This window comes from Pavona decussata, unplaced genomic scaffold, assembly GCF_977016875.1.
Source record: "Pavona decussata unplaced genomic scaffold, jaPavDecu1.1 SCAFFOLD_129, whole genome shotgun sequence".
NCBI lineage: Eukaryota > Metazoa > Cnidaria > Anthozoa > Scleractinia > Agariciidae > Pavona > Pavona decussata.
Window position 1 is genome coordinate 220639 of NW_028145543.1, and position 23116 is coordinate 243754.

General features: G+C 37.9%; 1 protein-coding gene across 5 annotated transcripts in view; it reads left to right on the forward strand.

Annotated features, from left to right (window-relative positions):
* LOC146468764 (transient receptor potential cation channel subfamily A member 1-like) overlaps window positions 1-23116 on the forward strand; it is a 45788-nt gene that overhangs the window by 16928 nt on the left and 5744 nt on the right. For all 5 annotated transcript variants that reach the window (XM_085124135.1, XM_085124134.1, XM_085124136.1 and 2 more), the window contains 25 exons: window positions 3546-3702; window positions 5443-5627; window positions 6599-6706; window positions 7476-7584; window positions 8041-8138; window positions 8448-8495; window positions 9394-9518; window positions 10092-10140; window positions 10418-10615; window positions 11108-11191; window positions 11824-11906; window positions 12810-12971; window positions 13120-13231; window positions 13969-14138; window positions 14838-14922; window positions 15520-15579; window positions 16392-16472; window positions 16858-16928; window positions 17030-17177; window positions 18113-18208; window positions 18989-19155; window positions 20015-20075; window positions 20448-20516; window positions 20992-21162; window positions 22830-22898. In XM_085124135.1, the coding sequence (XP_084980261.1) occupies window positions 3546-3702; window positions 5443-5627; window positions 6599-6706; window positions 7476-7584; window positions 8041-8138; window positions 8448-8495; window positions 9394-9518; window positions 10092-10140; window positions 10418-10615; window positions 11108-11191; window positions 11824-11906; window positions 12810-12971; window positions 13120-13231; window positions 13969-14138; window positions 14838-14922; window positions 15520-15579; window positions 16392-16472; window positions 16858-16928; window positions 17030-17177; window positions 18113-18208; window positions 18989-19155; window positions 20015-20075; window positions 20448-20516; window positions 20992-21162; window positions 22830-22898 (2766 nt within the window). The remainder of the gene's footprint in view (window positions 1-3545; window positions 3703-5442; window positions 5628-6598; window positions 6707-7475; window positions 7585-8040; window positions 8139-8447; window positions 8496-9393; window positions 9519-10091; window positions 10141-10417; window positions 10616-11107; window positions 11192-11823; window positions 11907-12809; window positions 12972-13119; window positions 13232-13968; window positions 14139-14837; window positions 14923-15519; window positions 15580-16391; window positions 16473-16857; window positions 16929-17029; window positions 17178-18112; window positions 18209-18988; window positions 19156-20014; window positions 20076-20447; window positions 20517-20991; window positions 21163-22829; window positions 22899-23116) is intronic.

A 23116-nucleotide genomic window follows, 5' to 3' on the forward strand; every position in this document is an offset into this window, starting at 1 on the left:
TTTTATTTAGGTTTTATAAAACTCGTTCAATTTTTACACCAAGTGAAAATAAATTTCTTCATCAGACAAACTCAGTGCTGTTAGTGCCCTCGCAAGCGAAGTAACCCGGCGTTTCAATATCATTCGACTCAGTAAATGCCGTACATAATGACAACATTGAGATATTTCCTCGGCTTAGGCAAAAATAACTGCAGTATTAACTCTGCGTTGCCCGAGCTGTTTTTCACGACCCTGGCCTGTACGTGCTAATTGTCGGAGTAAGGTCTCCATTTATGCAAAATTACTGGTGTCATAAATACATTTAAATTAAAATTAAAAATAAACGTAACGTGATGACCTAACATCACACCTAAATTTAAATTCAAAACTTTAAATAATGTTTTAACTTTTTTTTCTTTAATCAGAATGAAAAGCACAATAATTGAATCCAAAGCTCTTTGCAGGAGTGATTGTTTACATTTTGCCCCCTTAGCATATATAAAACAACAAGTTATGAACAAATGGACACCATAAACGATACAAGAAAATGCCACTCTTGTTAGTCAGTGTGAAAATGGTGTCATATGTCGAATATTTTCAAAGAAATAAGCTTTCAAAAACTGCAAAATTTACAAGGAATGTATGTCTTGCTTAAATCTTCATCCTTTGTTTCCTCAAAACCATTACACATTCCACGCTCATATTTTCAGAAAGTACTTAGTTTTTCAAGCTCTGTGAATTGAGACCATTTAGTTGTAGCTACGTTTATATCACAGAACGAAATGCCAAGAATCTGCAAACTAAAACGTTGCGTAAACGCATTACACCCTTACGGAAAGACAACGGCTTAATAAGACGTCTTTCCAGTTGCGAACACTTGTCCTATATTTGACTTATTCGTGTTTCTGACGCTGCTGCTGTTACAGCAGAACGGGATCACTTTTTTGTACTTTTCCGTCAGGTTTCCGTTCAGGTGCATTTCCGTGAAAGCACTTGCGGATACTGACTGAGCAACGCTACGGAAACGGGTTTGTTTTATGTTTCCGCCAACGTAATCGGACCTTAAATATTCATATTAAAACGCGATTCCGCATCAAGATGATTCGACTGTTTAAATTAGTCAGTTTAGCCTTTTCAGAAGTTGTTGTTGTTGTCGTTGTTGTTGTTGTTGTCGTTGTTGTTGTTGTTGTTGTTGTTGTTGTTGTTGTTGTTGTTTTTGTTGTTGTTGTTGTTGTTGTTGTTGTTGTTGTTGCTGTTTTTCTCTTCCAGGTTCTTTTTAATTTACATTGCCTGTAAACACCATCTTTCTACCATAAAAGCCACAGATGAATTTGTTGATTGTAGACAACAAATGTATAACCGTAAAAACCAAATGAAAAAAAAAATTGTGCAGTAGGGGTTACAAAAGCTGAGACTGCTTGATAAAATTATAAAAAACGGAGTAATCGGCGTTTTTATTATTATTTTATTTTTGTTTAATTGGTGATCCTTGTATTAATGTTACCCTTTTCAAGCGATTGCTTTTCTTTGCTTGTTTCCGATGTCAGTCTTTGTACTTAGAATTGGTTCTCCTAGTTTCTGTCGTCCCTTGTTAACCGCGAGTGTTGATGAACAGCAACTAAAATGCTAAAATGAGTCGGTATGTTTAAATCAAATTGTCATAATCAGTTTTTTCCTCCAATGACTCGAAATTATTGATCGAAATTAAAAGAAAACTTTCACTGATCAATTTCGGAAATTATCACATGCTGTGACGTAAAATTTTAAAAGTTCTACATCCTGTGAAAGACGTCCTTGTGATTATTTATAGCTTAAACTTTTTTGATAAGGTTTAATCCATCTGTCATGATCAGCGGGTAAAATTGTAACTTTTCGGTTCCTTTGGCTTGAAATCTCGTCGAAATTCAAGACAGTTTTCAACGGATTTTCTTTGACGGCTGTCCACCAAAACTAAAAAGTGTAACAGCGCTTCTTTAATATGCTTAAAAAGCTCCGGCATCATATCTGTTATGCGATCAAAAAAATTAATATTTTCAGGAATTTAATTATGTCGTAGATAAGAGATTACGGTAAGAGTGGGATTATACCATACAACACCATGTATTATATTTCCATAACAAACTACAGGCCTTTGAGTGGGGCACCCAACGGTTTATCTCGGTAAATATCTTTTCGAAAGAACTAAATCGCCTTAGAAATACGGATTGGATTGTGAAGAAGAACAACTGGTGTCTTCATCGGTGTTTTGTCACCTAAAACTTCAGCAACATGGGAAAATTAATTGTTGTTCTTTTAAGATGGCGAAATGAGCTTCCCAGCTCCGATTTTCGAAAAGCCAAATTCGGGGGATGGGGATGGGGATTTTATTTGCGACTCAACAATTTAGGTTAATAATCCGAACAAATCAAACTTTGGTAACGTAGACAAGACATTTTTTTTTTTTTTTTTTTTTTTTTGTATTCTTTTCAATCAAACTCCAAATTACATCTCATTTGCACAAGACAATCCAATAAATCTGAGGTCGGCTTAAAACAAAATGCGAGATTTCTTTGGAATAAACCGCCTAACCTATCATAGACAATCATTAATATCTAGTTCTATATGCACAAAGAGAAATTAAACTGCAATAAAAAATTTGCAATAAATTTATCATAAAAGAAGGCAATCAATTTCTTACGAAAGACTGACAAGGTGTTCGACTCCCTAAAATTAAAAGGTAATCCATTCTATTGGCGGCAAACTCGAGCAAAAAGGATTTCTTAAAAGCTTCTATATATCCTACTGAAAGGGGTATCAAATGTTAAATGATTTGAAGTATTTTCTTTAATATATTCTCGTTGGATAGCCCCGATTTAAGAACGCTCGAGAAATGAAGAAAGCACTTGCCTTAACATTTTATTATTTCCTGATCTCAGTAACGGTTTTTGTTTTATGACAATATTTAACTTAGATCTGCCTCCTTTGTTCCTAAAACAAACGGTTGTGAAATTGTGTACTTTATAAACGAAAGCCTTTTCCAGCTGTATGGATATATTTTTGTCAAGTGTAAAATTTAATAAAAACGTTATGGGAAAAATAGTCCTACAGGGTTTCAAAATATAAGCACAACTTTTAACCAGCACCGCCATTTCAGACAAAATAATGTCTAGTTTTGGCTATTCTATCGGTGCATATACTTTTAAAAGGCCAAAAAAAACTTACACATTAAAGTAGTCGAACAAGGTTGGTGTCTGGTTCTATACAGGGTTTCAAAATATAAGGACAATTTTTAATCAACTCTGCCAAGTGCATCACCTACAGTACAAATTACTATCAATTAAGCATTACCTTAGAAAGGGAACGTGGTCCATATGAGTTAAAGACAACATCTTTCGATCTCCAAAAGGTCTTTTCGCTGGGTCTCAGGTTTTCCCTTCTCATCAGAAACCAACATTTCCAATTTCCAGTTTGATCCGGAATCCGAAGGTTATTACAGGTTTGTTAGCAGTGAGACTATTTTAAACTGAAGTGCGGTGCTCGATAAACAATGTCAATATATTTTATTTTATTTTTCTTAATTCTTTCAGGCATGCCGTGATGGCATGGTCGTTGTGGTAGAGCAATTGATTAAAACAAACCCTGCAAGTTGTAATGAGCTGGACAAGGATGGACTAACGCCACTTCATCATGCAGCTCGAGGAAACTTTCTACGAATCATCCAATCTCTACTTGACGCGGGAGCAGGTGAGACCACGAACCGTGACTCTTCCTCTTTTTTTTTTTTTTTTGTAACATTAGGTTGAAAAAAACCTTCGTATCCATTATTATTTAACTTCAAAACAAAATATCATAATTACCAGTAAATACTTGGAAGAGAAACGATGAGTAAGCAATATTACCATAACCCAGTGCCGATCGCTTATTCATCAACCTCGCAATCTGATTGGCTTCCCGATGGTGTTCTATCAATCAATCTCGCAATCTATGGAGGCATGTGGAAAAGAATTTGTTACACTCAACCCAACCATTGCATAAAATTGATAATTAATTTAAAAAATTTCTCTAGCGCTCTTTCCACAGAGTGCTTTACAATATTTAAAATACACATTCACATCAATTACCCCACAGACTAAAATAATTTTTCATTTACAATTAAAATCGCGATAAAGAGAAGTAAGCTTTCTTAAATAAAAAGTCTTGAAACGTTTCTTTAAAAGAGTCCAATGGTAGACTACGCTTAAATATCCAGTGGCAAGGGGTTCCATACCTTTGGAGTACACACCGAGAATTCTCGAAGACCGTAAGACTGGATTTTATTAAAATCATTAGATGGCTCGTGAGTCCCTTTCTATCAGCCATTGGAAGATGGCTCGATTAGCCTCATCTCTCGCCAACTTAATCAGCCCATAGAAACACCGAGCTTGTCGTGTTATTGTTAAACAGTTGCCTATCTTTGGCTAAGCTTACTCTATAACGGATCCGAAGGGTCAAAGATTGTCTGAATAGGCCTTTTTTTCGGCTCTACCTTCTATCTGGACCGTCTATCTGTGCAAGTTTTGTCCCTGTTCTAGAGGCAGCTACTGAATTTTCGGATGTTTGCTGATCTCAAATCTGTAAAGCCTTGGTTTGATTACATGAATTTACGTGAACCGTACAAATATTGTTATGGATGTAAATACTGTCCCTAAGCTATCGTTAGACCAGTGCTCGCGGCCCTCATCCATTATCTCTCAGGACCTGCCATACAGATACTGCTTAGCTAGGTTTGGCTTATCCACTCTGAACGATAGGCGCAACGAGCTATGCAACAAGATATTTAGAACTATTTCTGAACCGTCAATCACGCTGTCTAGTCTCTTACCGTCTAAGTACCAGGCTAGATACAATACAAGGCGGAAGCCCGCATTCATCATTCCGCGCATTCGCACAGATCTTTTTAGGCGTACTTTCATTCCTGCATTGTGCATCCGTGCGGATAGCTGGCCTTGATGCAGTTACCTAAATTTTTACGATGATACAAAGGTGTACACAGTTTTAATATATGTTTATATACATTTATATCCTTTATTATGGCTCTTTATCCTCCTTGAATTTGTTTTATTGTTTTGTAAGTTACGCAATTCAGCCTTTTCGCTTCGAAGTGATTTCCCAATAAACTATCTGTCTCAGGATCTAAAAAAAGGTTCAAAATAAACAGTGCCTCTGAGGGCAGGCTTTTCAAAATGTTGGCCATTTCTAAGAGATTTTCTAATCTGATAAAGAAAGTTAATGGTTAAGCTCGACATCAGATGCCCGCTTATAAACTTGAAGTTTCCCTTTGGCGTTTTTAGACGACCCTTTGTACATTCTTTCTCAATTTAGTTTCAAAACATTTTCTTTTTCCCTAAACTCTTGTGCCGGAAGACTTCCAATAGCAACAAGCTTTTAGGGACAGAACAAACATGTTCAGTATATTATTCAGTTATGTCTTCCTTGCCTACACAGATATTAATGCCAAGACTTCTAAGGAGACGTTGTTTATAACACCGCTGATATGCGCCAGCAAGTTCGATGCGTACGAAGCATGTCGTCTCCTCATTCAAAGGGGCGCTGAAGTCCTGAAGAAAACCTGCAATGGCCAGACACCACTACATTACGCAGCTCGCAAAGGACATACTAGAGTATTAGAGGTAAGTTGTCATCAGCGAGTTTATGTTGCACAATCCTCGAAAACTAAACCTGAGTGAGAATGTCAGTCGCAAGGTACTTTGTCCAATCAATTTTTTTACAATAACTGCAGAAATTCTCGCTCGCTCATCGGAATGACATCAGATGTAACACGCGCGCTTTATGAAACGTCAATCTGTCACTTTTCAACCAATAGAAAGGCTCCCCTTTTTCCATTTACCAATAAGAGAGCGAGACAAGTTTTTGATTTTGGTTGCGTCCGATTTGATAAAATTTAAGTTTCTCGCATTTTTATCCCGCGTTTTGACTTCATTTTGACTTCTGGCTTTTTGTTATCTGAGTCAAATTGACGTCAGTTTTTCATGCGTCTGGCCGGTTTTTGACAGTGAATTTTCAAAGTTTTTGACATTGTCAAAGTAGTCTACGGATCCACGAGGCGTAGAAATTCATGATCAATAACAGGACAGACGCATTTAAAACCTGACGTCAATTTGTTAAATTCACCGTGGATTGAATTCAAAGTACCCTGTCGTTGCGTTACTATCACTGATAGGCGATTCAGGTGAAATCTTCAATTAACCTATCAATCAATCTTCAATATTCGTAATACAGATTAGTCACATACAGAGGGTATGATTAGTGTAAAGCTTTCCGACAAATAATCCTTTTCTTGGGGGGGGGGGGGGGGGTTGTTGTTTTTTGTTGTTGTTGTTGTTGTTTTGTTTTTTGTTTTTGTTTTTTTTTTGTCCTTTGTTGCAACTTGTTAAAAAAAAAATACAAAAGAACAGTATTGCATAGTCTCACCCACATTTGGGTTATAGATAGCCAGTCAACCATGCCAGTTAATTTCCGCAGAACTTGGACGAAATGCGACTATAATATACATTTCTATACAAAATACCCCATTAGGAATGTGAATCCAGGCCTACATTTGAGCAAGCATCAGTCTTGTAATCAATTTAATATTTTTTAGGTTCTTTTGAATGACGGAGGCGCTCCCGTTAACTTGGAAGATAACGACAGAGCCACACCACTACACACTGCAGCTCAGGCAGGACAGACAGAAGTTATTCAAAAATTGGTCAGTAAAGTGTTCATCCAAAAATTTGAGCGGTGTACACAATGGGCAATTAGAATAGATTTTAAAAAGCTGGAATCTGTTCCTGCAGAACGTCCTGAGTCTGCAATTTTGTAAGAGCTGTTGCCAGGCAACAATTTCATCTCCCGGTGACGAAGAGATGAAGTGCGATTTTAGATGTGATAAGGAAAACCATTAATTTCCGCTTATAGGTCGGTAGAATCGAAAATGGTTCTAGTTTTTCAACAAGGATTGCTGATCAGGTAGTGATAATAGTATGAAATTAGCTGAAAAGAAAATAAGTCAATCGTGTGTTTGTGAAATTAGAATCTACTGTCATGTTATTCGTGTTTTTTTAATCCAGGTGAAAAACTAAATATATCTTCTCGAACAAGAAATGCATTTGAAACACCAAAAGGAAGATATCAAATGATATTCTCAAAGGATGAACAAACCATGGCCGTTTTTTCTCCAAAAGACGCTAAGAAAAAACTAGGAAAAATTGGCTTCATGAGTTTCAAGTTTCAACCCATTTCTATCTTGGCCATGCCAAGCCAAAACAAATTGTACTTCATGATAATTTCATAAGACTATAAGAGAAATTTTAAACGACGCTATGAAGCATTTATAGTTCGTGATCTTCCTCAATTTCAAAGTCTTTTAGTTTTCTAAAATAGGGGACACAGTCCGTTTAAATTTGGAATACAGGACTGTGTTAATACAAACTAAAAAGTGAAGAATTGACAAGATTTATAGCGCTTTTTCTTTTTAGGTTTTGTATGGAGCAGACTTGTCCCTACGAGATAACGATGGCTATACTCCATTTCATTTAGCTGCAAGAGAAGGACACGTTCAAGCATTCAAAGATTTGCTGAAAAAAGGTATTTTTCCCCATCTAGAGAATTAAAAAAAGATTACAAATTAATTACAACAAGTTTCCATTTTAGGATTTTCCGGAGGTTTTAACTTATTATTCTTAAAGATTTTCTGAAGATATTGTATAGTCAAAGGAACTCTTTTGATGAGATTTCTGTAGAGATGGCTTAAGCATTTCAAGACAAGTCAAGCAAATGCATCATACATGTACCTTATAAAAGGATTTCAAACGTGCATTTTCACAGGGCGACAGGGTATTCAATCACGGCTTTCATATGTTACTCTCTCAGAATCAACCTGCGTCCTTACCATTGTCGTATAAATTGAGATTCAGATTCTAGATCTCCAGGCTTCTTTATACGTTCAATTATGACGCTAAACAGAAGTCAGGCATCGATAGGAAAGTATTTCTTACATTTATCGATATTTATTTTTTGTTTTCTTCTGTTTTTTGTTATAAGCCAAATATGGTGGATTGTCAACCCGTACACTGCTGAATAGTCCAGACAATTATGGAAATGTGTGCCTACATCTGGCCGTTAAAAACGGACACAAAGAGGTGAGTACACCCAATGCTATTAAGGTGTACCCAGTTGTGAAAGTAACTTCCAGACGGAATCGTTGACTGATTAACATGGCATATATTACCTTTTAACCTTAAATAAGTAAAAGCATTCCGAATAATATGAAATGAAACCGAATCCAAGGTAGCAAACAAGTTTGCCATTCAATAAAACAAACTTCCGGAGAGATTGCCTATGCATGAAAAAAAAATGACCCTGCATGTGATACTGATGAATCTTTCTCGCATTTCTTCTGGGGATTTTAACAAGGTTGTTGTCTTCACTTACGTCTCATATGTTTTCAGATCGTGGAACTGTGCCTGGAATCAGGAGCTGAGATAAGCAAAACACAGGTGAAATGGGAGACATTAAAGTAAAATAGTTAAAATGTAGTCTCCTGTGTTCCCATATCGCTTTGTTCCGTTTAAAGAGATATTGCGTAAGCTAATGCAGACTGATCTGTTGGGATGCTTTGATTGAAAGTTCCATTTGCAGGAAGTTTTAGGAAACGGAATCTTAATCCCTGAATTTACTATCTGTTGTTGGCTTTAGGAAAATACTACCTGACCTCCGAAAACGAAAGGAATTAGTTACGAAATTTTGAGCTGACATTTTGCCGAGGAAAACTTTAGCTTTTGATTACGACTAAATCCAACTTTTTGAGGCGATAAGTGCCTGCCGAACAGATATCCACAGAAATGAACCGTGGGATGTTCCCGTTTACCATGATGATTTAAAATGGAGATAAAAGTGCGCCTTTAAGTTTTATAATTGAAAAAACCGCGAAGTGAGTTTGGAATCGAACGAGAAAGAGAATAAACCACAATGAACGATTGATTGATTGATTGATTGATTGATTGATTGATTGATTGATTGATTGATTGATTGATTGATTGATTGATTGATTGATTGATTGATTGATTGATTGATTGATTGATTGATTGATTGATTGATTGATTGATTGATTGATTGATTGATTGATTGATTGATTGATTGATTGATTGATTGGAAGAACGAATATACGGAAAAAATGAACGAAAGAAAGACTGAGCGAGTAAACGAAGAAAGGAGCAAACGACCGTTCGAATAAACTTACAAACATTAATAGACAACACAGAACAGTAAAGTGCCACGTACTTTGCATCAACAAGGACGATTTTGGAATTGATATGTGAAGCATTTTTAAGTATCACAAATTAGATTATACTCTGGTCCGTTACATACCGATGTATAATTTTGTCAACTTCCTAGGAGGATTTTTCGACTCCACTTCACTTGGCTTGCTCCCAAGGTAACTTGGACATTACCAAGCTGTTGGTTAAACATGGAGGAAAGATTGAATGTGAAGACGGGAATGGATTGACTCCGTTACTAAGGTAACTGCAGGACAGGATGAATGATCTTTGGTGTAACCATTTTGTACTCCAGCACCTCCGAAAGTTTTTTGAGTCTAGGACATTGTATGTATTCTTATTCCGGAATCTGACCAGTCGTATGCAGCCTTAGGGTACCAGTGCAATCTGAGACAAACTTCTCGTCCCCAGTACTACACCTTTTCAAGGGTCCGAAAACAATCTTGCCTGATGTGTATTTCTCAGAAGTCCCGAACAGCTTTTGAATGCTGGTAGTTTTTCGTGCAAACTATCCCAATGTATCTCGTAATCTTTCTTTAACGGCTAGTAATGAACATCGTGCACGCAACGTAAAGTAAAGTTTTCGGGACTTTTAATTTGAGAAACGCACGCCTGGTTCGCCTGCGTATCCTTTATGATTGGTAACATGGGAACTAGGGCCTTGGGTATCTATCCTTTGAGACTAAGAGGTTTAATATGGAATAGTGTTCAGGTGCTTTTATTTACATCCGTCTCCTACCTCTAGTCTTTCTTTGTATAGGTATAGCCTGCAGGCATTCACTTACTAAACACTTCTTTAATCTTCTTTCTCTTCAGAGCCTCGCTTGAAGGACATGTACCAATTATTCAATACCTTCTTGACCAGGTAATAAACTTCAACACAGATAACACGTCCGACGCCCTAACCAAGTGATCCACGCTGCCTCCTAACACAGGCTTTCAGATAATAACGAGTCGAAAGCTGAAAATAAAAAAATGGCTGTAATATAAAGTAACTTATTTTTAAATGTAAGAAACGAGGTTTGAAGTGAAGGATATGAAATATTCAAAGTCCTTAGTAGACTTAAGCAACAAACTGTATTTGTATTTCCATACCGAAGGAATTACATTTTCACGCCAGTATCTATAAACCAATTCATTAGGGAGCACAACTATACCCTACGACAGAGACTTGCAATCCATCCCCCCTGATGTGTGCAGTCAAGCGGAGCCAGTACGCTGCAGTCAGGTTTTACATGGAACGCAGTTGTCCAATGAAATGTAAGGATTACAACTGGCGAACAGTACTTCATGTAGCTGTGGCATGTGCAGACATTGAGACTGTAAACTTGATTTTGGCGGTGAGTAAAGTAATAAACCGTATAGTATTCTTGGTATTGAACTGTATTTTACTTGCAATGGAGGCTCTTGCGGCGAAATATATTTAAAAATATTAGCATGTGAAAATATTCCCTCGCTTAACCCGCCGCGGACAACGGTAATCATTGAAAATAGTCCGTGACTTTGCTCTGCTGACATTTTCAGCATGTGGTTCAGCCAGTGGGTCTGAATATTAGACATTGCGCAGACAACCAGAGTCCATAAAGCGAGTTTAACTTTATGTGAGGGCGTGTCACTAGGGCCACAGAAAAGTGTCCGTTGTCCACATCAACCGGTGTCCGTATTAAGCGGACTAATGTAAGAGAAAATATATGAGGTTTTCGTTGGGGCAAACACAGCTGACTGTTATAAGAGGGTGTCCGTATAGTGGGGTTCCACTGTCAATGAGTTCTTCAGCTTTCTTTGGCCATTTGAACCTTTGAAATAGTTGACGTTTTTTGCTTTTGCCTTAGAACGGAGGCAGCCAACTTTTGGAGAGTAAAGATCAGTATGGAAAGACAGCAGTTCATTATGCTGCGGCAAGGTGCAACGTGGATGTAAGTTGATTAAAGTCTCTCCAAAGATAAATTGTCTAAACATTGTCTAACACATAAAGGCTCAAGGTTTGCTTGTCATAAATCTCAAGATAACGACGATTAAGGTCGTGTTTAGCCTACAATCGGACCAGTTGCTTAGGTTCTTGGTTTATTGGCAGGAGTTTTACTTTCAAAACTGGCATGCCATAGCCTTACTTGATCTCGCCAAGCCAGGTCAAAGTTAATCGTAGCAATGTACCAATTTATCTCTTATCATAAAACAATTGAGCCCTGGGAACCCCTCCCAATTTACAATGGAAAAGACCTGGGAACGAGTTTGCCGGGTTTTGATCTCGAAAAACGGCTGATCGCGAATTCGGGCTTGTCTTGTCACTGATAATGATCCCGATTCTACATACCTCTAAAAGACCCTGTCTCGTGTCACCTTTTGGAGTGCTTGGCAGTTAACGTTCTTTTGTCTTTTTCTTTGTTTGCTTGTTTGCTTTTTGTTTGTATTTCTTCCTTCCTTTTTTTAGTCAACAGCAAGTAATAATGATTAATAACTTAATTATACAACACTAAGATTAAAAAAGTAAACAAGCAACAGAGACATTATTATTCTGAGAAAAGGGTACGGTTTTTTTAACTCCCAGATAATAAATCGTCTCATACTCGTCGGAGCAGATGTCAGAGCCAAAGACAACGAAGAAAGAACGGCTCTTCACTTGGCTGCAGAGTATGTATAAGTATCAATTTGATTGTATTTAATTTGCCACTCCTATGATATACACGTTACAGATACAAACACAAAGCAAAAGAAGAAAAAATTAATAATAGTAATAAGAAAAAGGAAACGGTGGTAACAGTGGTGAGGAGGCCAAAAGGAAATTATAAAGCAAGGCATTCAAATCCTAGCAGTATGCAGGATGTTTAACCCATGAACCTAGTTTAGTGGCCTTAGCTCCCACCGGTCTCCTGTTGCTCAGTGGTAGAGCATCCGATCAAGTAATCGGAAGGTCATAGGTTCGAAAAACAAAGGAAGTCACTACCGTGAAAGAATTGTGGAAATGAGGTGTTATATCAATTAATGGTAGAGCATCCGGACTAGTAATCGGAAGATCAAAAGTTCGGCTCCTGAACGGAGCACTCCGAGTATGCCTGTGCCACTCACGGAATAATACATCATTCTTACAAAGCTATGTATGACAATTACTCTTCCTCTGAAATACAATATTTTACAGAACTAATACAGAAAATTCAAAGTTTTACAACAAAGTTAAGAGATCAACAGTCATTCACCATAAACTACAGGAAGGCTGTAGAGGTAGAACGAACGATTACGGCTTTAAGGGAATTGTAAAACTTGGGTCCTTGATTAAAGACAAGAAAATGTTTGATATTAGTCCGGCAGAAATTCAAACGGAAGCCATGAATGTTCCTTGAATAATAAGTATGTATTTTGTCCAGTGTTTAAAACAAGTTCCCTTGCTTACTTCTAAGCAAACTTGCTTACTTAACTCACTTGATAACTTGTTTTACCTTCTTTAAGGAAAAATATGTAATGTTGTTAAAGTAACTGTTTATGGAAGAAAGGAATCGCTCGGAACAACATGTCATGTTCTCCTTCTTTTTATATTAGGAACGGCGTCATTGGTGTGGTGAGAGTGCTGCTTAGCGCATGCCCAGAATCTGTTAATGATATTGACTATGGCTCTTGCACTCCTCTCCATTACGCTGTAAAGAAAGGAAGAGTGGAGGTGGCAACGCACCTGTTGCAGAATGGTGCTGCAGTAGACTACAGGTAACATGTCTAACCACTTTGACTCGCGAATGTAACCAGAAACCTGATTAAGTTTGAAGACTTCCCCCGCCTTCTTTTTCGTCTTCTCCTTCCTTCTCGTTTAAAAGTCCAACCCATTTGTCTTTTATTTTCTTTTCATCTCTTTTAGAGATGATGACCGCCTCACACCGTTGTTTCACGCCGCTATGGTTGGGTGTTCTCTCACAGTTGACACTCTGCTTCATTATGGTGCAGATATAAATGCTCTTGACAAAAATAGAGTAAGTGAACTCATGTGGAACACTTTCCAACTGTGATACGTCCAAAAAAATCCCATGTGGACATGGTCCTCTGATTTAGTTTAGTTTAGTAAGGTAGAGGATAAGTCTCACATGGCCAGAGATTAACGCGGTGTCTATGGCATCTGAAACTACTAGGAGTATTAGTACTCGCCCTGAATGAAATGTTTGTCCTTCTTAGGGTTGTTTCTGCCTTTTGGTCAATTTTTTTTATTCTTCGTTTTTCGTAGGCCTTTAGGTGGACACCATGCGCTGATAGTGCCTCTCCGTGGATGAACACTATCACCCCACGTGATAAATTTAAATCGATCAAAATTGGGAAAAAAATTAGTTGTTAACTATGGCTTGAAATAGTAGCAAAGGGGCAGAAGACGTCCTTTGATTGCAGTCAAAGGTTGTGCGTCCAAGGGGAGGATGAGCTTGTCTAATCATGCTTTCAAATATTGTGTCAGTAAGTGTGGTACCCTACGGCCACGTGATGAGCCAAACACAATGTGAAAAGTGCTTTAACATCTCTTATCACCTTACAATAATGCGCCGTTCAACTTACTGACACCTTTAAAGTGCATCGAATGTGTAAAGAACTGACTGTCTGTGTAGTGAGGCGCAAAGGTTTGAGACTCATCATCATCATATCATCATCATCATCATCACCACCCTCATCAATGTTATCATCATGATCACTATCATCATTGTTATTATTAATGTCTTAATTACAGAAACCTCCGTTAATATATTCAGCCTATCTTGGAAAAATGTGTGTTTTGAAAAAGCTGATCCAGCGTGGAGCGGATGTCACCATGGTATCAACGATGGGCTACAACTGCTTGGATGCGGCCATCATGGCTGGAAATTTTGACATCTGCATGGAGATAATCAAACACGACAAGTATGAATAATTTTTTTGCAGCGATAACACATTGCTGTGAATTTTGTTTGCCATAGAAAAGTAAATATTATTATTATTATATTATTATTATTATTATTATTATTATTATTATTATTATTATTATTATTAATCCCGTCAATTATCTGCCAAGCAGCCGTCTTGAGCAGGACATAGCGGCGAAGTTTGGTTCTATGGGCTAACGTTCAAAAGTTACGATAACTTTTGTCCGCGTCACCCGTCGTAACTAACATTTATGAATTGTGAAAAGGCAATCATTATTTGGGTTTCGTGTGGTAAGTAAATGGCTCCGAAGCAAAGAAAATCAACCTACAAAACCGGGAATCGCCGTTTGTAAACAAATTGAAATACCGTTAACATCTGGCTCAGAACCGGAGAAACGTTCACAGAAATGAATCTTTTTTTCTATTTTTTTGGTAGGGGGTGAATTTTTATTGCACTTCAAGCAAAATAGGCAATTACCAGGGGCCCGATTTACGAAGCACTCCTAGGTTAGATTTTTTGTATGTTCGTTTCTGAACAATAGTCTGCTGTTATTCCATTGTCAAGAAACAATGCTTGGGATGCGTCTTAACTTAAGACGGCTTCTTGAATCTGGCGCCAGATTTTTATTTTAGTGTAACGTACTTAGCTTCTGACCCGCTCAGTTGAAAGGCGCATTATATGCTTTCTCGTTTTTAGGTGGCGAGAACTTCTAAGCAATTGCAAGCACGAAGGTGTGACTCCCATGCGAAGACTCATTGAAAAGTTTCCAAAGGTTGCCAAAGTAAGTTTAATGGTCATGTTTTCAAATCTGAACAGATTTGTCACTTGTCACATTACGACTTTTTCTATTCGTGAAATATTTAACGGCTATTGAGGCAATGAGCTAGACTACAGTTCACATGGAGGTCGATAATTCACTGTAACAAATTTCCACTAAACCTAATAAGTCGTGTTACTTTTTGAGCGATACCGTGACTTGACGAGAACTTGTCAAGTTAGTAGATTTCTTTGCAAACAAGAGAACTCTCGGACTTTTTAAAAATCCTTGTAGGCTTACGTGAACTCAGTTTAATCAATATTTTCTCTCGCTTCGTTGTCTTACTCTCAGCATCTCATAGGTGTTTCAATGGACAAAAACGTTCTGTAATTTAAAGGAAACGTCTCTTTTTCGCTTTTTGAAAGATTCTAAGAAAAATTGAGACGGATTATTCAAGCACGGGGTCACGCATGGCCTACTGCGCCACCCAGGCCTCGGATGGACCAGTTTTGGTTGATTGTCCAGCTTACTTTGTTTTCGCACCCTAATTTAAGATTAATCAATAATAAATTTTATCACTTAGTTTCCTCTTCATAATTTGGCATAATTTATTTCCCTCAGGTCGTCTTCGATAAATGCATCGAACATTCACCACATTTGGACACGGACCCAAATTACTCTGTAAGTTCTAAGTATCCAATGAAGGGAATAGAGCCATCTGAAACTTCCGCTTTCCACAGGAGAAACCTTTCCTGGCTTTCCATAGCTTTTAGTTGTGATTTCCACCCCTTCCATAGGTAAGGTCCTGCCTAGCTGCTATGTTTTTGCCATTGCAAGATATTTTGCAGATTATTTCCTTGTTCCTTTTTATTTTAGCCACCTTACAAGTGCCCTTTTCATTCGGCTTCCCTTCCCTTTGTACACAATTGTTGGTCACTTCTTCACGTTGTATTAAAATATTACTTAAACAGTTGATGCTGATATTCGATAACTTCAAGTCTCTTTTGAACCTCTTTTTCCATTTATGTATGCCTTTTCCTGTCTCAATTAAGTCTTCTACTTGCGAATACACGCTACCTTGTATTTAACACTTTAAAAACATAAAATTAATGTTCCAGTTATTGTTCTTTCGCCTTTCCAACCTGGAATCAGACGATCGATATTTTACTGCTCAAATTAAATTTCGAAATACATAAGAAATCAAGTCAACACAACTTAATAGAGACAAAATGCCATTTTTCACTTTGATTCTACAATCATTAGGTCCTGAGAGTGAAAAAATAGTTTGACTCTCTTAATCATCTTTTGCCAAACAGTTAATATAAGTGAATGTAAATATATGAAACATATATTTTGAGTAATATTATAAGTGACACGTCCCAAACTTCGAAGAAGACCTTTGAGTAAGCTAATCTAATGGGCCAGCGAGCTTCTTGCATTTTCCGGTGATTTTTCCGTTTCACTTGTACTAACGACCTTTTTATTTTGTACAGGTTACGTACGATTTCAGTTTCATTTGCCCTAAAATCGGTGAGGACGTAGATTTTAACCAAAAAAGATACGATGGAGCCAAGGTAGGTCGGTCACGATCACGAAGTTTGACGGGTGGGGAGGGGAAGGGTTTATAGGTGAAGCTTGAAAGAGGTGACAGGAAGAACCGCGGAGTATTCATAGAATACTTGGCCCCCTCCCCGTATTCCTCTTCAGGGAGGGGGGTGTAAACCATTTTCAAAATGAACTCGCATGTCACACATCTCGCACCATTGAACACAGATTATCAAAACTCACTTTACTTTTCATTGAGCTATATAATAGTAGTAAAACAAAGCTGTCAATATTTTTTTTTTAACTTCTTTAGACAGCAACTATGTCGAAAACGAAAACCCACAATACTTTTGCCCATATTCCGTCGTCAGAGGAAGCGTCATAAGTGAAATATACTTTTTATTTTGCGTGTAGACGATGTTAGACTGTGGCCGTAAAGATCTGCTCTTCCACCCTCTCACCAGAGAGATTGTACGATTGAAGTGGTATGTACACAGACTCACAATCATTGTGGTTTTACCCTACGCAATAAATAATTATAATTAATGCAACTGATTCTACGTTTTTGATGTTTAAAACTACACAGGCGGCGGATTGGTCTAACCATTTTCTTCTTGGGTGCTGTGTTATACGCCATATTCTTGGGCGTTTTTTCACACTATCTCTACTGTGGTCATAGCTTTATGAAGCCAGACTACGTAAACCATCAGATTCTGACATTTGATACCCCCTTGGTGAGTAAAACACAGTTTAGACAGCCATTGCCAGTTCAGACCTGGAACTCTAACATGTGATGACCTTACAACTCTCTTTTTCTCAAGCTGTGATGTCACATTTTGTAAACTTTATGCTAAAGCAGAAGGTTTTTTTTAATACTTTGCTCCTTGTATTTCTTGATAAAACGACATTTTTAATGCAGTACATGTTTCGATGTGGTTCACATTATGATTATGAAAAACCGTTAGAATATATAGCAACAAAAAATACATGCATAATGAACTAAGATTACAAATGCTGATAACAACGAGGGAATGAAAATATATAATTGTGTTAAAGGGAAAGTGTTAAATTAACATGTTTAACCTGTTGGCTTAATTAAGTTGGGTTGTCCAGCTAATGTGCATCACCTCTTTGAGTTTAAGTTGGAATGTGGTCGAGGCAGAATCTATTAATTTCAAAGCAATCTGGAAAATAGGAATTTCGGCAAAATTTGGAATGAAATAAGTGTTTATAAATGTAAGAAGACTTGTCGAAAGAGAGATGTTCACGAATATGCGTAGAAAGATGTCGACGGGTCTTGCCGATGTAGCTATCCCGACCACAGAACGTAGAGTTTTTTACATCAATGTAACGCAGACCCGTAGCGAGACCAAAATTTAAACCGCAGAATCTCCTGAAACGTTTCCCGCCTCTTTGTCCCAACTCCTGACATTTTATATTTAACTTATCATGGAAACAACAGAGCGCTACATCTAATAAAAATTTGCACTTATTATCGATAATCGCAGTGAATGGAAAACGTTCATCTCAGCGCCTCTGTCCTCTATTATTAAGCAACAACCGAAACTAACTCCTCAAAAATTACTGAGATGTTGACATCTGGTAATTTGGGTAAATAGTAAACCTGATGATAACATTTAAAAAGTGGTCTATTTGTATTTTTTTTTAGACCTGTGATAAGGAGCTTCTGATTCCTCAAGAAATCGCACTTATCATCTTTTGCTGTGTGAATCTTCTCTTCGAAGCTTACCAACTATACAGTGAGGTTCGTGTGAACAGAGAAATTTTAAAATGTGTTCATACATTATTTAGAGCATTTCATTCATGAAAAATAAACGTCATAGAAATTAACACGCATGAGATGTCCTCATTTAAAGCAATTAGGTTATAACATGAAAATCTGATTGGACCCCTGATGGACCCCTGAACTGCCTAAAAAGAATGCGTCCGATAAGACGATTGCAATTAGTTGAGCCTTCATCCAATGTCTATTAGGATGTATAATTGCCGGAATCCTTGACGAAACAATGTGCTCTTTGCATATTAATAGTACTTTAAGCACTAAACGGAGTGATGAGGCAGGTACGTCACTAAACAGAAGTCTAAATGGAAATTGCGAAGTGGTAAAATCAGCTTCTGGGCTTTAGTATTTGGCTAATTAACAAGTAAGAGTTAAATCCGCATATTTCTTGGATACTCTCAAAGCGGACACCATGATAAGTTGGGCACCTCTACGAGATAGAAGATTGCCACTCTAAGGCAGACACAGCTAGAACAGGTCCCAGTATGGCCGACCACCTTCGAGAGAGTTGGCTGCACTACTTTTTTCCGTTTTCGACGTCTTTCATTGAACCAGCTAATTGGTTTAAGTGTTATTAGCCTTATCCTTCGGAGTACAGCAGAGGTGAGGTGGCCTTAAAAAATTCTGTCTTCTCTGGTAGTATCTTAAACTTTTGGAAATGACTATTTTTGACACATTTGTAACAAAAATCAGAGAGATGTCTAACGCTGATTTCTGTTTGTTGATCTTTCATTGTTTTTGCAGCGCTGGATGTACATTGACGTGGCAAATTTCTTGGAATTGTCAACCTACTCGATGACACTCGCCACCGTTCTCCCAGCAAACGGAATCATCGATGACATGAACCAGTGGGCGGTTGGCGTGATAGCTCTGCTGCTAGCCTTTGTTGTCATGCTAGTCCAGCTGGAGTTGTAAGTCTATTAATAACCTTCCTAACGCCAAAATCTCAAAATATTACTCTAAGTAATATTAGAATAGGGTAATAAGTCAGTCAGAACCTGGGTCGAAACTGAAAAGTGAGCAAAAGTGCGGAAAAGAATTCCACTAACGTCAAGCGCGGGAAACCATGCAGCCAGTGTCAAGCGCGGGAAAATATGACACCGGTCGTCACTGGTGTCAAGGACGGGAAACAATTTTAAATTGCAATAGTTTTCAAGTAATGGAAATCATACAGCCGATGCCAAGCGCGGGCATGTACGGTAACCATGCTTCGTCGGCGACCGTTTTTACTGTAAGTGCTGTTAAGATGGCTATTTTTAAAGAAAATAATTTCTCCATGATTGATCATGGTTTTCACCAACATACTGTCTTCATTCAATACTCTCGTAATTCTTTTCAAATCGACGGAGTTGGACATATTTTAAAAGCTTCCAATGTTGTTGTTGTTCAGTTTTTGTTGTTGTGATAATAATGTAAATGAGAGTTACGACTTAAATCTAAGGAAAGTCGTGGTCGAAAACGTTTTAATGAAATTAACACAGAAGGGTTTGTAATTAGTATAAAGGCAGAACTTTCACGTTAGTTGTCAGTACGTTATTCGTTGCGCTAGTGACAAGGTTTTAAAATTCTCTCAGTTTGCGCCGTCTTCACGTCTACATTCTAAACAGTCAAGTGGAACGTCATCGATCAATCCCGTTGGTATGTCCCCCTATCCTCCAGCAAGGGAGACTGCTGACTGGTGAATATTGTTGTTACGAAAAAAGCTAGCTCGTTTTAACCGACTGGTGACAAATAATCCAAGATAAATCTTTAAACTTCTTGTTTCCGCAGACTTTTCTGTTCCGGTATTTATGTGACGATGTTGATTGAAGTCCTTAAATCTGTTTTTAAGGTAAGTAACATTAACACACGGTGATTCCGGTGTGTATCAAATATGAAGTTTTCTAATGGAGCATGTATTTAAGGAAATTTCGTTCATTGCAATCTATGTTTTGAACAAGAGTCATGAAAGGCTCCCGCAGCCTAGTTCCCAGGTCTCAGCACATTTATCGAGAAAAACGAGCTTTATGCGGTAGAACATCCAGCCTAACAAATCAAATCCTTGAAATTATTTGGGCAGAACGAGGACGAAGGAATAATCCACTTAAGCAAACTAAGCTGCTTAGATTGCCACTGGAGACCTCTTCTCTTGCAGGTCCTCAGTTGTATGTGGTACACTAGCTAATTCCCTTTATGTTCTTCATTGCTACTTTTTTCTTTCCAGGTGATTTTGGTATTTTCGATGCTTGTTATTGCCTACGGATTGATCTTCTTTCTTCTCTTGGGGGACGAGGTAATTGTGTTGTGTGTAGGCTGTGTGCGCAAGGGTTGGAGAGGAACACGAGTTTTCCAGAGGGGCTTGATTGTAGCACTAAATTATTACACTACCCCTTTCCGTTCGCAAAGGGTTGCGGAACAAGCCCCACCCACACTTTCTCCCGTGGTAACCTAATTTCGTGGGGAAGGTATATGACAGCACTTTCGATACCAGAAGTCCTTTAAACTGATCGAGATCAGCGAGTTCTGCACACTGTTGGTTTTACTCTCGGTTCAAAAATGTACGTCAAGATAACATTGAACTTGTAGCAAATACATTTTTTTTTCGCATTCGCTCTCTTGTGTTCAGTTTTTCCATGAAAAGCACCAACCCTGAGATCAATTCGTCTGACGCAATTAACCACCTGGTCATGGCTTCCCCGCTGACTAGTTAGTTTGTATTGCAATCTCTGGAAGCAACAAAAGATTGACGATATATCTTTCAATTGCAGTTGTCGTATCAGAACCCTTACATGTCAGTTCTCAAGGTATTTGACATGATGGCGGGAGGCATTGAGTTCAACCATTATTTTGTCGAGAAAAGGATCCCTATGCCTCATCTTGCTCGCTTCATCTGTTTTACGTTCATTATTGTCATGTCCATCTCGCTCATGAATCTTTTGGTGAGTATGCGTTCACTCTATCCCGGTTAATACAGAGATCGTTAACGTTGTAAATATTCGAATACGACTTCCACTTAAGCGTATAAGGTTTGACCTTGATGGCACACATTATTCCGCATGACTAGATGAATTCAGTCCACCCTAACCACCTTCATTGAAAAATCCCCCACTTCCAAACTACCTGAAGGGTAAACGATCCCAGGAGTCTATAACTAGGAACCTCTTTCTTTATTACTTCGAATTCCTTGAGTCAACCCCTCACGCGTCAAGGTACTGGTATGACGTATTACAATTTAATTGTCATTGTTCTTCTTTGTTTTGGTATTAAACCTGTGGGCGTTCCAAAGGTCCCCTGAGACTCGCTCTAAAAATAAATCTAGGCTCCAAGGCTTTAGTATGAGAGATCAGAACTCCGGGTCATGGGCTCCTAACATCTCTCTGTCGCTGTTAAGGCTGATGTACGAGTTTGAGTCATGCGACTTGCTAACGACAAACCTACGATACCACGATACCAACTGTTTCCAATTGTTTTGTGTAAATTACACCTACAACTTGTTGCACACAACAAGTGACTGACGCGGTAATATCATGAGATTTGAACTATGGTTTAAAACAATGTTGAATGGCGCGAGTTGTGTACGAAGGTTTTGCCTGACGTGAGCGTCGTGCACTAAAGAGGTCGCAAACGACAGTCGTAAGCAAACATCACACCGCTATATATACTAAATTGGCCTTTAGTCTCCCCCCACCCCTCCCACCTCTATACCTCATATTTTCCAATTATCTTAAAAGACTACGATATTCTGAAGTTCTCACACTTTTTCCATTATGTAAAGAATTTAAGAAGTAACTTTTTCATTTTGGTTTGGACTATCTCCCTTTTGTTCTTAGGGGAATAGCTGTCAATGCACATCTGTGCATTCTAGTTCTATTCCAGTCTATTATATTCTATTCTATTCTATTCCATTCTATTCTATTCTATTCTATTCCAGTCTACTCTATTCTATTTTCTTTTCTATTCTATTCTATTCTATTCTATTCTATTGTTCTATTCTATTCTATTCTATTCTATTCTATTCTATTCTATTTTATTCTATTCTATTCTATTTTATTCTATTCTATTCTATTCTATTCTATTCTATTCTATTCTATTCTACTCTACGCTATTCCATTAAGTAACCCCATCGATTGATACTCCTCCATCACTCTTTTAAATTAACCAAAATCTCATGGCATTTTCTGAATCGTTTTCGGACGAAACGCTTGACAACTGTTGAGCAATATGCTTATTTGTTTCAGCAAGGTCTCACCATTTTCTCTTGGCTTCAACCAAGTCACTTGGTTCGACGCTGGCTAAAACGTTTCGTTGATCAACCAGACCAACCACAAAGATTTTTCCAGTAGCATATAACAATGAAATTATCCTAGATTGATTGTAGACTCCGTTGAGAATTTAAATCAGGTTTGATTTCAAATCAAGTTTCTTTTCCCTCGAGAACTAATTACCGATCCTTTGACTTTTGGATTCCATACCTTGATCGTCACAGTGAGCAGAGCCGATTTCGCTAAGATGACAGTTGCCTTTATAGATTTAGTTATCGTGTAAGTATTTCTCGCACCACTTTTGTTGTTGTTGTAACTCTTTTAACACCGTCCTGTTTTTACAGATAGGCTTGGCAGTTGGAGACATTGAAACCGTACAAAAGAATGCAGAGCTAAAGCGTCTTAAAACACAGGTGACAATTACTTCTTCCCTCTTTCTAGTTGTTCTATTTGGAAATACTCGACCTCTTCTTTGAATGCCAGACATTTCGAGTTTGAGCAACATTAAGTTTTTATAAAATCAGACAGGGTACAGAGGGCATACAGTGTAACGAGCGATCTTGAGAAGGTTATCTTTAACTTCGTTTCGGTGAGAGCAAATATCGAGCCAGCCCTAACTTCTGCAAAGTTC